The sequence below is a fragment of the Arachis ipaensis genome, chromosome B4 (genome assembly GCF_059453495.1).
Source record: "Arachis ipaensis isolate K30076 ecotype BB chromosome B4, ASM5945349v1, whole genome shotgun sequence".
NCBI classification, from domain to species: domain Eukaryota; kingdom Viridiplantae; phylum Streptophyta; class Magnoliopsida; order Fabales; family Fabaceae; genus Arachis; species Arachis ipaensis.
Genome location: NC_142439.1, coordinates 121,955,717 through 121,969,331, shown reverse-complemented (window position 1 = coordinate 121,969,331; position 13,615 = coordinate 121,955,717). Strand labels below are relative to the sequence as shown.

Here is a 13,615-nt window from a genome sequence, read left to right as displayed (position 1 = left end):
TTTAAAAAAATCCTTACCATTACCGTTCCCCTAGTCGCGAGACCCAGAAACAAAGAAAAGAGTGCCGCCACTGTTTTATGGTATTGCTTCCCCTAACACAACCCCACAGCACCACCTTCATCATCACCATCCCAACCATCATCATCGTCATCTTAATCATCGTCTTCTTCTTTTTCTTTTTCATATTCTTCTTATTATTTCTATTCAGCTCAAAAACCCTAGGGTTTTTTTGTTTCTTTATTCCCCTCTTCGGATCCCTTCATTTTCACACTGAAACGAAATGAATGATCGCTTCTGAGCTCTCTCGAGATTTGGATGGCATTGGGAGATTCAATGGCCTCTCGCTTTTCCCAATCCCCCGTCCTACTCCTCCCCAACCACCTCGCCGACGATTGCGCCGCCTCCTCTTCATCCGTCGCCGCCGCTGCCGCATATGAAGACACCGATTTCGCTTCTCAGCGTAGGGATTCCGAGTCGGGAACTGCTACTGCCACCACCAGCACCAGTGCCAGCTACGGCGGTAACGCCGCTGCCACTAGCTTGGCGTACTTGCCGCAGACTGTCGTCCTCTGCGAGCTCCGGCATGAGGCCTTTGAGGCTGCCGTCCCCGTTGGACCGTCGGAGAGTGGCCTTGTGTCGAAATGGCGGCCCAAAGACAGAGTAAGCTTGCATTTTCTTTAATTTTAAATTTGGAGTTCAGTATGCAGTGGTTGCAAATTGCAATTTGTTGTTGTTCCTTTTATTTGTGTTCTTTTTCCATTGTTTTCTGCGTTATGCTGTGGTGGATTGGCGATTTAACAATTTGACAATGATAATTTGGATATGAATGAAAGTAGTGTTAATTTAGGGTCACGTGCAATATGTATTAGAAAGTTCGAAGTTTTTTCCTTTCTTAGACGGATGGTATTTGTGTGGATGTAATAGACTTTGTGAATGTATGCGATTTTTGTCAAAGAAGTGTTTGGATCATCTAAGGTACAGAAAGTGAAGTTCAAAGTGGCATATATAAATAGAGCTCTAGAGCGTTGTACCTTTTTGTTTTTAAAATTTAAATATATGAATGGTTATCAACTTCTTGTTTTATTCTCTAGAGTGTGTGATAGTTTGGTGGATTTCGAATTAAAATGATCTGGGAAATGATGATAATACTAAGAACGCAATATGTGTATTGACGAAGCTTCACTAACTAACTCTGAATGAACATCATAGTGACACTTCTGGTGTTCCTATTTTACCGAACCTAGATTTGGTAAATCTGTCTGGAATTGCATGATTGAAGCAATTTTCTCAGCCGAGGCAATGAGAAAATGGTTTCCTTTTATTTCTTTAGGATCATAATTCTTTCTCTGGCAATGAGAAAATGAGAAAATGACTGAATGCCAGTATCTGGATTATTTCTCTGGAGCACAATTCACACACTTTTAATGATAGAATTTCAGGGGGATTTGTTGTATTGGATAGAATTTGTCATCATGCATCTCTATGGTGTAAAGCATATGGTCTCTTCAGAGGACTTGCCCTCTCAGACATGTTGAGAGATTGGAAAGGCACAGTTCACTAATTGGCTTTCTTTGTTTCCTTTTGGTTCGGAGGAAGTCTTTGCCTCCAATTCACCGTATCTTCTCTTTCTTATCATAATGAAATTCTTTTATTTTTTAAAATAAAAAAACACAAAAAAGAAAGTAGTAGTCAACATTTCAACAGAAGTTTCTTTTTCTTGGTCTTGTTTTATCCTTGGTTTCTGCACTGATATTTAACTTCTCTCTCCTTGTAATTAGAATAAAGTTTCTTCTAGAGTGTCTCCTTGCTTCTGAATGATGTTGACATTTCATATTTTTATGTTTCAATGTGAGGCATGCTTTTGATTTAAGTCCTAATTTTGTGGTGCAGATGAAGACTGGATGTGTAGCTCTAGTATTATGTTTAAACATTAGTGTTGATCCACCAGATGTAATAAAGATATCTCCGTGTGCCAGAATGGAGTGCTGGATAGGTCTCTGTCTTACCTCCTCTTTGATCCCATTTGCTACAAAAAATTGTCTTCCAGGGTTTGCGAACTTTTGTGCTCTAAATAACTTCCTGATTTGATATTTTTGACTTTTTTTTATTTTTATTTTTGTAATTTTATTTTCAGTTGACGTTGGGAAGTAGCTGTTAGTCCCTTCAAAGTAATGTTATACACTTATATTATGTCCTGAAATGTTACTTGTTTCTTAAAGTTCGAAATTTCTAATTGCTGATACTCCAAACTCCAAACCAATGTAAATGCAGTTTGGGTGATAACGCAGATTCTTATGTACTCTGCACTTATTTCCTATGGATTGACTCTATAATTCATATTTGTAATTATTTTATTCAACTTCTGGTATCACACTTTCTGATGCCCAGCATAAAAATTGAGTTAGTTGCAGCTCTCTTAACGAGACAGATAAATTTCTTAAGCTGGACATTTTCTGAATGTTTACCTTTCTGATTTGAACAGATCCTTTTTCTATGGCACCGCAAAAGGCATTAGAGTCAATTGGAAAAAATTTGAGCAGCCAATATGAAAGATGGCAACCAAAGGTTGAATATCTTAATCTTGTCATCCTCACACTATCTTTTTGGATTTGATTTTTAGTTAACCTTGTGGGCATGCTAACAGGCTCGCTACAAGTATCAACTTGATCCTACAGTGGATGAGGTGAAGAAGCTTTGCACTTCATGTCGTAGATATGCAAAGTCAGAAAGAGTTTTATTTCATTACAATGGGCATGGTGTGCCAAAGCCAACTGCTAACGGTGAAATTTGGGTCTTCAATAAGGTGATCTCCCATTTAGTTCTTAAAGTCAGCTATTCATGTGATAAATCAAATATAATTGGTTTATATATAGAAATAATCTACGATAAGTTATTAGGTTTCATTTGATCTATGTAGCCAACACCACATGGTAGGACAAGGCTTAGTTGTTGGTATTATTATTGTGGGCTTTAGATAGAAGAGAAAGAAGAGAGAATAGAAAGGATGTGACTAATATGAATTGTATTAATATGATATTACATGGTTTGTTACAATAGGCAAGATGCTAATCCTGATCAAATAAGGATTTAATCATGAAATAAAGGTAAATATGAAAATCTATTGTATGAGATCATCGCTAATATTCTTTGATAATTTCTAGCACTCCTCAAACTAAAGTTCATTAAGCTTTAAGATTGTTACAATTTGACCCTTAATGATATAAAATACGATGGAGAATAGGCTAGAGTTGTTGAAGATGAAATGAGGCTAGTTGGGACTGCCAAAAGACAGTATGTTGATGAGAGATTGCTGGAGTGATGACATGAACACTTTAAGGACCAATAGGACTAACAATATAGTTAGCCGAAAACAATCAAGAGGTTTAATCATCAAACATCTTTGGAAGTGCAGAACTAGTCACAAACATATAAAACCACTGGTCTTTGAAAACAGGGTTGAAAATGGTAACATGAAAACCAATCACTGGAGCAGCATCCAGATTGAAGATACATCTAGGAGACCGAGGCTCGTTCAACAACGCAAGCGTTGTTCTAAGATTATGCAGGATGTGCTGCCGTGGTTGGCCGAAGCAGCGCGGTTGGAGAACATGACGGAACGCTTGTAACATCTATGTAATGTGTAGAGACCAAACAAAGATATGATTTTCCTGGAAAAGGGTCGTGCAAGAGGTGGTTTTGTTGGTGAGATTGGTCGTTGGAAACAATGTTGTAGAAGTTAGCCAATGATTGTGAAAGTGGCTGATGGAGAAAAGTTGGTAGTGAATAGTAGTTCTTTATAATAGAAGGAATAACAATACTCCAAATTATATGAACTTGGTAAAGAAAAGTAATGTCACATGTCCTAGAGGATGGTATTGGTATACTGCCTTGATGCCATATTAGGTGAAACTTGCCTTGTCTTAGAAAGCCTATTATAGCCATAGCTCTCGGCAGGATGTATTCAAGCCCATGACTAGACATTTAGAGCATGAATTTTGTAGGACTAGATATCTATAGATGACTCATTAACAACCTTAGGATAGGCTTTTATACCATATTAACAGTGTGGATATTAGATAGGAGATAGAAGAGTGAAGATATGGTTTTTTCTTGGTGTGTTATATCCTACAAGAGGTAAGACATTGTTCCTATCTATAGTAATTGGGGAACCCTAATCCTAATCAAATAAGGAAATAATCATAAAATAAAGGTAAATATGAATATCAAATCATAACTGATACTGTTGATATCTACAGATATTATATTTTGTTTGTTTCTAACAAATTTCAATCTCTGTACTAGTTATGCATCTTAGTTTCCTCAGATAATTTGATAAAAAGAACATAACTGTGAGGGGTAGGAAGAGATGTAAGTACCATTGGTGGCAATAATTATCAGCAAGACCAATTTTACTCTGATAATTGGCCCAAACAGGATCTAAATTTTTATTTATCAGAGAATATTGATTAGCTTAACTCCCTGACTGCTATACTATAGGTTTAAAATAGTTAAATTGGTCCCAACAGGATCTAAATTATTATTTGTCAGAGAATATTGATTAGCTTAATTCCCTGACTGCTATATGTAGGTTCAAAATAGTTAAAAAGCCTTTAATATACTATTGAATCATAGTAATGAAAGAACTTCATGACATTCTTATTCTCATTGTTAATAAAAATATTGCAGAGTTATACACAGTATATCCCTTTACCCATCAGTGACCTTGATTCCTGGCTGAAGACCCCATCAATTTATGTTTTTGATTGCTCTGCTGCTGGGTTGATAGTTAATTCCTTCATTGAGGTATTTACATTGCACTTAAAATGATGTTTAATTACGGTATAAAGAAAGTTGCCAATATAAGGAAAATTATTTGACATTTTGTAATCTGGACTGCTAAATTGTGGATGCTGGACTGCTTGTTTGTTAGCTACATGAATGGAGTGCTTCTAATTCCTCTGGGTCCACAAGGGATTGCATTCTGCTTGCAGCATGTGAATCGCATGAGACTTTGCCTCAAAGTGCAGAGTTCCCAGCTGATGTGTTTACATCTTGCCTTACAACACCTATAAAGATGGCATTACGATGGTGAAGCTTCTCTCATTAATTCCTGCTTAGTTTTTCATCTTTAAATTGTTTGATATTTAAGATATAATGTATAGTGTATAATATATACGTAAACACATTATGCATGGGCTTTTAAATAATACATTGGTTTGCCTAATCTTTCTAGTTTGTACACCTCCCATATTGATCCCTCCTTCATTCCCTTACTAACCTACCATGTTCATTTTTATAGTGGCTTTATGGATGTTTCATGGTTGCACAATCATTATTGTCATTTTCTTTAATTAAAAAAGAATACATTGTTATTATTAACTTTTTAAAAAACATGATTGATTACTTGATGGTATTTTTGCCGGTGAACTGATTACCTGATCCGGACTACATGTTTACGGCAGCCATGGTGTTAGAAAGTGACCATTGTGATAAATATGGTTTCCTTTTTCCCGGTTGATTTTATGTTTGATTCTGCTTCCTTATAGTAAAAGTCTTTATTTCGTATTATTCTGAGCAGTGATAAGTGTATATTTCTTAGTAAACTGGCCTTTAGTAATTTCTGTGGTGTACCTTGTTTCCAGGTTTTGCACACGTTCATTACTTCGTGGGTCACTTGATTACTCACTTATAGATCAGATCCCTGGCCGTCCCAATGATCGAAAGACACTTTTAGGTGAATTGAACTGGATCTTTACGGCAGTAACTGACACAATTGCCTGGAATGTTCTTTCTCATGGTAGGTTACTGGACTTGAAATTGCCGAGCTGTATCTTTTTGATTCGTTTAGCAAGCAATTTTATTTGGTATCAATTAACTGATGTTTGATTTTATGCTACAGATCTTTTTCAAAGACTGTTCAGACAGGATTTGCTTGTTGCAAGTCTCTTTCGAAATTTTCTACTTGCTGAGAGAATTATGCGATCTGCAAATTGTTCTCCTGTGTCTCACCCAAATTTGCCCCCAACCCATCAACATCATATGTGGTATTGTTGGTGATTATTATTATGATTTTAAAATAGGTGGTAACATCTATCATCAATTGGTGTTGTTTTCCTACACTGCAGGGATGCATGGGACATGGCCGCTGAGCTCTGCCTCTCGCAACTTCCCTCGTTAGTTGGCAATCCTAATGCCGAATTCCAGGTATGCAGGTCTTTTCTTATATGGCTAATACGAAGTTTCTTTAAGAAATTGATTATAATAAAGGAATTGGTTCTGGTATTGTTGTTTGAAAATCCTTGTTAATAATACACTGATACTAAAGATTATGTATAAGAGGAACTTACCTGTGAAGCATGTTGACTTCTTCAGCCCAGCACATTTTTCAGTGAGCAGTTGACAGCATTTGAGGTATGGCTTGACCATGGTTCTGAACATAAGAAACCACCAGAGCAGTTGCCTATAGTTCTTCAGGTGTGTCACATGTCTTGATTTTTGTTACAATTGGAACCATCAGATTGGTTCCTGATACTTTTGTTATGTAGGTTGCATGATTTTTGCAAATCAGCTGTCAGGCCCTGTTCCTTAAGTGGGTTGTGGTGGGTAAGATAGAAAGAGATTATAATTGACTGAAATTATTTAATTTGGTTGACCATTATATTCTGATGGAAATTTGGCAAACATATGTACTTGTGAGAATCTAGTTCTTTAGCAAAATTTCCTTACAGATTAAGTGCCTCGTCATCATGTTTAAATCCTAGGTTAAACATTAAGCTACTTACTGGTAATTCCAATGCAAACAACATATGATAATTCTAGGTTTTGATTCAGCCATTGGAAATTCGATGTCAATTGTCAAATATATGTGGATAGAACTTAAGTGCTCTTTGTTGATGGTGTTCAGTGGTCATTCTTTGTCTTTAAGTAGCTATGTTCTGATTTCAGGTTTTACTTAGTCAAAGCCATCGATTTCGTGCTTTAGTACTCCTTGGAAGGTTCCTTGATATGGGGCCATGGGCTGTAGATCTGGTAATGTTTTTCTCAATTCATCAGCTCTTAGTTGTTCCTATTTCTAAACAAAAATCATATTCTGACATGATATCAATTTTATTATATGAAGGCATTGTCTGTTGGAATATTTCCTTATGTTTTAAAGCTGTTACAAACAACAACACCAGAACTACGCCAAATTCTCGTATTCATATGGACAAAGATTCTGGCACTTGACAAGGTACTTTTGGAGGAGATGGGTTGTCATCTTCAAGTGAATGCCATTTTTTTAAAATTATTTTTATCATAAAAATATGCACTTGCTCTGTTATGCATGAGTTGGTAGGCGAGTTTCGCTTATTATGTCACTTCTGTTGAAATTTGGGGCTTTTTATCATAAACAATGTTATTTTTATGTACTTATTGCCTTATATATGGCTCTAGACAAAAGTAGAAGATAATGAAAAGAGCAAACAGAGATATGGGAACTATATAGCCTATATTATTAGTTGTACTATTATTCAATACCCTATCGAAAGAGATCCCTATGTAGGAGAAAACTATTATTCCTATAATTCTCATTGGGTTCTCGGGTTCCATGGGGAAAAGGGAAAGAAAAAAGAATTTTCGGAGAAGAGGGGGGGGGGGGTGTTAGGATGGGAAACTTAGTGTTCTGAGGTTATTTAGAAATTCCAATCTTGTTAATATTACAAATCTTCTTGTACATAAACAATTCTTAAATACTCATAAATACCTTATTTGACCAAAACGAAAAAAGTACCTGGGTAATTGTTAATATTACAAATCTATCTGTTTTGTTCTGAAATTCTAGTATATCTCTTGTTTTCAACCTCAATTTACTGTTAGAGCTCTAGTTGTCGCATGTCTATCATTCAGGGATAATGATCTATTGTTGGGTTGCAGTCATGCCAGGTTGATTTAGTAAAGGATGGAGGTCATAACTATTTTATTAAGTTTCTTGATAGCATTGAAGCATATCCAGAGCAACGTGCGATGGCTGCTTTTGTTTTGGCTGTTATTGTGGACGGTCATCGACGAGGTCAAGAAGCTTGTATTGAAGCTGGCTTGATCCATGTCTGCTTAGAGCATCTTCAGAGTTCTTCATCTCCTAATGATTCACAAACTGAACCCCTTCTCCTTCAGTGGCTTTGCCTGTGTTTGGGGAAATTGTGGGAAGACTTTACGGAGGCACAGACGATGGGTTTGCTGCATGGTGCTACTATTGTATTTGCTCCTCTACTGTCTGAACCCCAGCCAGAGGTCTACTACCGTAACTGTTAGCTCTGTTTCTATTTATGGGATGACTATATCTTTGTATATTTTAATTAAATAACCAAGTCATGGTTTTCTCTTGTTCCTCAGGTTAGGGCATCTGCTGTTTTTGCACTTGGCACCCTTCTCAATGTGGGATTTGATTCATGTAGGGGTGTTGTAGGAGATGGAGAATGTGATGATGATGACAAATTTAGGGCTGAAGTTAGTATAGTGAAGAGTCTGTTGAGTGTTGCATCAGATGGGAGTCCATTGGTGAGGGCAGAGGTAGCTGCGGGTAGGTGAATAAACATCTGAATTCACGTTGATATTTCAAACAAAATCCTGGAATTTCATCTCCCCCCACCCGAAAAACACACAAAAAAGGGGGAAAAAAAATAAAAGAAATCAATATATATGGTTGGGTCAGTCAAGATATCTAACTTTTTTTTTTTTTGCTCTCTCAACTGTCAGCATTAGCTCGCTTCGCATTTGGCCATAACAAGCACCTGAAATCTATTGCTGCTGCATACTGGAAACCACAGACTAATTCTTTCCTGAATTCGATACCTTCATTGGCCAACATAAAAGATTCAATTAGTGGATATCCTACCCAGAACCAACATGTGCCTCGTGGAAGTATTGTTTCATCTCAAATTGGTCCTTTGAGGGTTGGAAATGATAATTCTTCAGTGGTTCGAGATGGGCGTGGCTCTTCTAGCAGTCCTCTCACTGGTTCTGGAATAATGCATGGGTCCCCATTGTCTGATGATTCATCTCATCATTCTGATTCAGGAATACTGAATGATGGTTTTAGCAATGGAGTTGTTAACCATGGTGGCCAAAAACCCTTGGACAATGCATTGTATTCACAATGTGTTCATGCTATGTGTACCTTAGCAAAAGATCCATCTCCGCGGATTGCAAACCTTGGTCGACGGGTACTTTCCATAATAGGTATTGAACAAGTGGTGGCAAAGCCATTTAAGTCTACTGGTGAAGCTACAGGATTGGCTCGTTCCTCTTCTTGGTTTGATATGAATGGAGGTAATCTTCCTTTCTGTTTAATTTGATTATTAATGTTAATCATGTAGGTTAATTGTAAAAGCAGTTCAGTAATGTTCACCAATTTGAATTTTGTGATAATTCCCACTAAAGTATGTTTCGACTTGTTTGTTTATTATTGAATGCATCTTTGGCAGGTCACTCCCCTCTAACCTTCAGAACTCCTCCAGTTAGCCCACCTCGTCTAAATTACTTATCAGGAATCCGTAGAGTATGTTCATTGGAATTTAGGCCCCATCTGATGAATTCTCCAGACTCAGGTTTAGCTGATCCTCTTTTAGGTTCTGGTGGGGCTACTGGTACATCGGATCGCAGCTTTCTTCCACAGTCAATTATATATAATTGGAGTTGTGGGCACTTCTCCAAACCGCTGTTAATGGCTGGAGATGACAGTGAAGCCATAATAGCTGGAAGAGAAGAGAGAGAAAAATTTGCATTGGAGCACATCACAAAATGCCAGCACTCTGGTTTGTTCTCTTTCTTCCGATTATTTATTTATTTTAATATGATTTTCTTTTGGTACACGTTCTTCATATATTCTGGTTAATAAGAACTTCATGCCATTTTATGTTGTCAGCTGTTAGCAGGCTAACAAATCCAATAGCTAAATGGGACACAAGAGGCACACAAACGGTGTTGATGCAACCTTTTTCTCCTGTTGTGATAGCTGCTGATGAGAATGAACGAATTAGGTATGCAGTGTGTTTTAGTACTGTTATTAGTTATGTGGAGAGTAATAAGAGTATTAAGAAGCTGGGGATGACTTTAGATGAGCAAGATAGATTTTTCTGCATAGGAAATGTTGGGAGTTAGGTTAATTTATTTACAGAACTAAGGATTGTAGCAGTAGGGAGTTGGTAAGAGTAAATATTTCCAGATGTCTGTTTAGCTTTATGGCGAGTAGACCTCATAAATACCAACTGATGTTTATAAATAGAGACTTGGGCAACTAAACAACAAAAAGTGTTAACATTATTTTACAGGCATTAAGAGTGTTTTAGTTTGTTTGTCAGCACTCAGGACAATATTTATGTGGTTTTCATGATTTTTTTGTTAGTCATCATATTATGAAAATTTGAATTTTATTTTTGACTTTCTTTTGTTTTTGGTTTATTTCACAGAATATGGAACCATGAAGAGGCAACACTACTAAACAGTTTCGACAACCATGACTTTCCAGACAAGGGAATCTCTAAGCTCTGCCTAATGAATGAGCTGGATGATAGCTTACTTCTTGCTGCTTCATGTAATTTTCTCTACAGTTTGCCATGATACCTTCTTAAATTATTGGCAGAATATTAAATTTTAGGTCAATCTCATGACAGCTGATGGAAACATTCGGATCTGGAAGGATTATACTCTGAAAGGCAAACAGAAACTTGTAACTGCGTTCTCTTCAATTCATGGTCATAAACCTGGTGTCAGGAGTGTCAATGCAGTTGTTGATTGGCAACAACAGAGTGGTTATCTGGTATATTCTTTGATCATCCTGTCCTGAAATAATACTTCCAAGTTGTTTTATCTTGTGATGTCAGTTATATTCATTGATGTAAATTTTTACCAGTATGCATCGGGTGAGATATCATCTATTTTGGCCTGGGATCTTGATAAAGAACAGCTTGTTAATCCTATACCTTCATCATCGGATTGCAGTATCTCAGCATTGGTAAGCCTCATTCAGTGCATAGTCTAGTTTGCCTTGGTAACTATTTAGTTGTCAAGTTAGTTTTGGCATGCCAACTAAGCCGATGGATTATCCTATTAAGGAATTACCAAGTGTTATTCTGGGGTAAAATTTTCTATTATGTTGGGAATGGCAATTATATGTTTTGAACTCTGCTCATTATTTATTTATTTTTTTCCTGGTAACAACGATCCAATATATGTACTGCTGTTATTCCAAAAAATATTAAGCTTTTTTTTTTTTTTTTTAAACTAGGCCTTATTCAAATTACCTTTATGCAGTTGACCTCATGTTTACTGTCTCTATAGTTGAATTCTCCCTCCCAATCTCTGATGTCATACTTTTGTCTTTGCATGCATGGCTAACTGGCTATTATGGGTGACAGTTACGAACTGATTGTCTCAGGGTAATCATTTTTTCATTAAACATTTCTGACTTTTGGGAGTGGATTTGATATGGTATGTTTAATGATTGATGGTCTATGAAAAACTAATAACCTTGGAATTTTTGTTGTATGCTCTCACATCATTTATTAATTATTATATATTTTTCATTCTCTAGCTGTTTATGGTTTTAGAGGTGGCATAGAAAGATCTGAGTTGAATGCTTATATAAATTGCTCAGTTGGCTCTGCGTCTGGTTCTTTGAACTTTTTGATGGGGTTTGCCTTCCCGATTGTATTTGTTTTATCCATTCTATTGATAGAGATGTAGATATGAGCTCCTTAAAAGTGATTTTCTCTCCTGATATATGTATTATTACTTATATTTCAGGCTGCATCTCAAGTTCATGGGGGACAGTTGGCGGCTGGTTTTGTAGATGGTTCTGTTAGACTTTATGACATCAGGACACCTGAAATGTATGCATCTCTGGTGAATTTCTTCCAAGTTTTGATCTGCTTAGTTGATGAAACTGAATTGAGCAGCATTGTCATTTATCAGCTATATAATCACTGCAATCTTGCATAAATCTGACTAATGGCTACTGTTTTTCTAACTATGGCTACTGACAATGTTGCTTCTTAGGCTTATCTGTGGATTACGGCCACATACACAGAGAGTTGAAAAGGTGGTGGGGATTGGCTTTCAACCTGGACTAGACCCAGGAAAGGTAAGATCATCTTTACTAATTTTTGCTTGCTTTTTCATATAATGTTGTCCGTCTTGGTAGGAATTCAATAACAATCTATGGATTTGATATGAAAAGGATGATGAAATTATGTTGTATTTGTGTTCCTCTTTAGATTGTTAGTGCTTCTCAGGCTGGAGATATTCAATTCCTTGATATAAGAAATCATAGTAGCGCCTATCTTACCATTGAAGCTCACCGGGGCTCACTCACAGCTTTAGCTGTACATAGACACGCTCCAATCATTGCCAGTGGCTCAGCCAAGCAACTTATTAAAGTTTTCAGCCTTGAAGGAGATCAACTAGGCACTATTCGATACTATCCTACCCTTATGGCTCAGAAAATTGGGTCTGTCAGCTGCCTTAATTTCCACCCATACCAAGTCTTGCTTGCTGCTGGTGCTGCAGATGCATGTGTCTGTATCTATGCTGATGAGAACACTCAAGCAAGATGAATCTACAGTTCGTCGCCCCCCCCCCCCCCCCCCCTTTCTCTCTCTCTCTCTCTTTGATTTCATTGGTTGTCTCCAGCTCAGAAGAGTGCATGATACATGTCTAAGGAAAGCCATGCTTATTTCTTGCTGTTGGATGATCATGCAATGCCTCAGCCAATGAGACAGTTTGGTTGTTGGGTAATTAAATCCTGTTACTACGCTTCATTGCCGCTGTGAATAAATCTGAAACATACTGGTAAGGTGCATTTCTGCTGAATTGCTGATAGTCTATGCAACTCATTCATTAGCCTCCATGTTAGAAGAGCTGCACCTGACTGGGAGTAATCATGCGTATTCATTGGAGGCTTTGTCAAATAATATGATCTTCGTAAATGTGTGTAAATAATTTTCTTTATTATTATTTTCCATTCCTATGTTGTGTGTTATATCCCAATCCCCCCTTAATTTGTAAATTTGTTAGCAGAATATGTAATTTAGTTTGCTGACAGATGTGGGTGGTGTGACTGCTGAGAACTGAGGCATATTCACTCAAATATAATCTTTGAATTGGGGGAAACCTTGTAGCCATGGTGTAATTTTATTTAAGTTTGAGCCAGTGTGCTGTTTTAGTACGAGACTAAAATTTCAGAATTTTTAACTCCTGTGTTGGAATCCTCTAGTGCCCAAAATCTCACTGTTTACACTGCGTAGAGAATCGACACACTATTCAAATTTTCATCTAGTAACATTACGGAATGACTATAAGTAAACTAATAGCGAGTCATTACACGTAATAGATTATAGATTTTTGTTATTGTTTTGTAACCAAATCAGCTTACCAACCAATGAGTCAAATGTGTCAAATTTCAATTCAGTTTAAGCTTTTAAAGATCAACTTATTGAGGTGTTAACGATCGAGTTTGAATTGATACAATAGCAGAGTTTGCCTTCACTTGGTTGCTGTTGTTAATTGGTTCATGGTGACCTACCATTGACCGTTGTGGTGTCTTTATTTGTGTACATCGGCAAGTTATTGTTGCTGT

At 36.9% G+C, this 13,615-nt stretch overlaps 1 protein-coding gene across 2 annotated transcripts; it reads left to right on the top strand.

Moving 5' to 3' along the window:
• LOC107639623 (regulatory-associated protein of TOR 1) lies at window positions 1-13,215 on the top strand. Of its 2 annotated transcripts, XM_021121535.2 has the most exons (24): window positions 25-660; window positions 1,891-1,993; window positions 2,483-2,565; window positions 2,645-2,803; window positions 4,687-4,803; window positions 4,931-5,088; window positions 5,643-5,797; window positions 5,900-6,044; window positions 6,126-6,204; window positions 6,373-6,474; window positions 6,946-7,029; window positions 7,121-7,231; window positions 7,915-8,271; window positions 8,374-8,560; window positions 8,737-9,309; window positions 9,465-9,794; window positions 9,905-10,019; window positions 10,449-10,573; window positions 10,653-10,798; window positions 10,892-10,993; window positions 11,397-11,417; window positions 11,785-11,870; window positions 12,037-12,121; window positions 12,255-13,215. In XM_021121535.2, the coding sequence occupies exons 1-24, from the start codon at window positions 316-318 to the stop codon at window positions 12,591-12,593; spliced, it is 4,107 nt and encodes a 1,368-aa protein (XP_020977194.2). In that variant the 5' UTR covers window positions 25-315; the 3' UTR covers window positions 12,594-13,215. The 2 variants fall into 2 exon arrangements, with proteins under 2 accessions (XP_016198658.3, XP_020977194.2); XM_016343172.3 differs by lacking the exon at window positions 11,397-11,417 and having other exon boundaries at window positions 1-660.
• The last annotated feature ends 400 nt before the right edge of the window (window positions 13,216-13,615 follow it).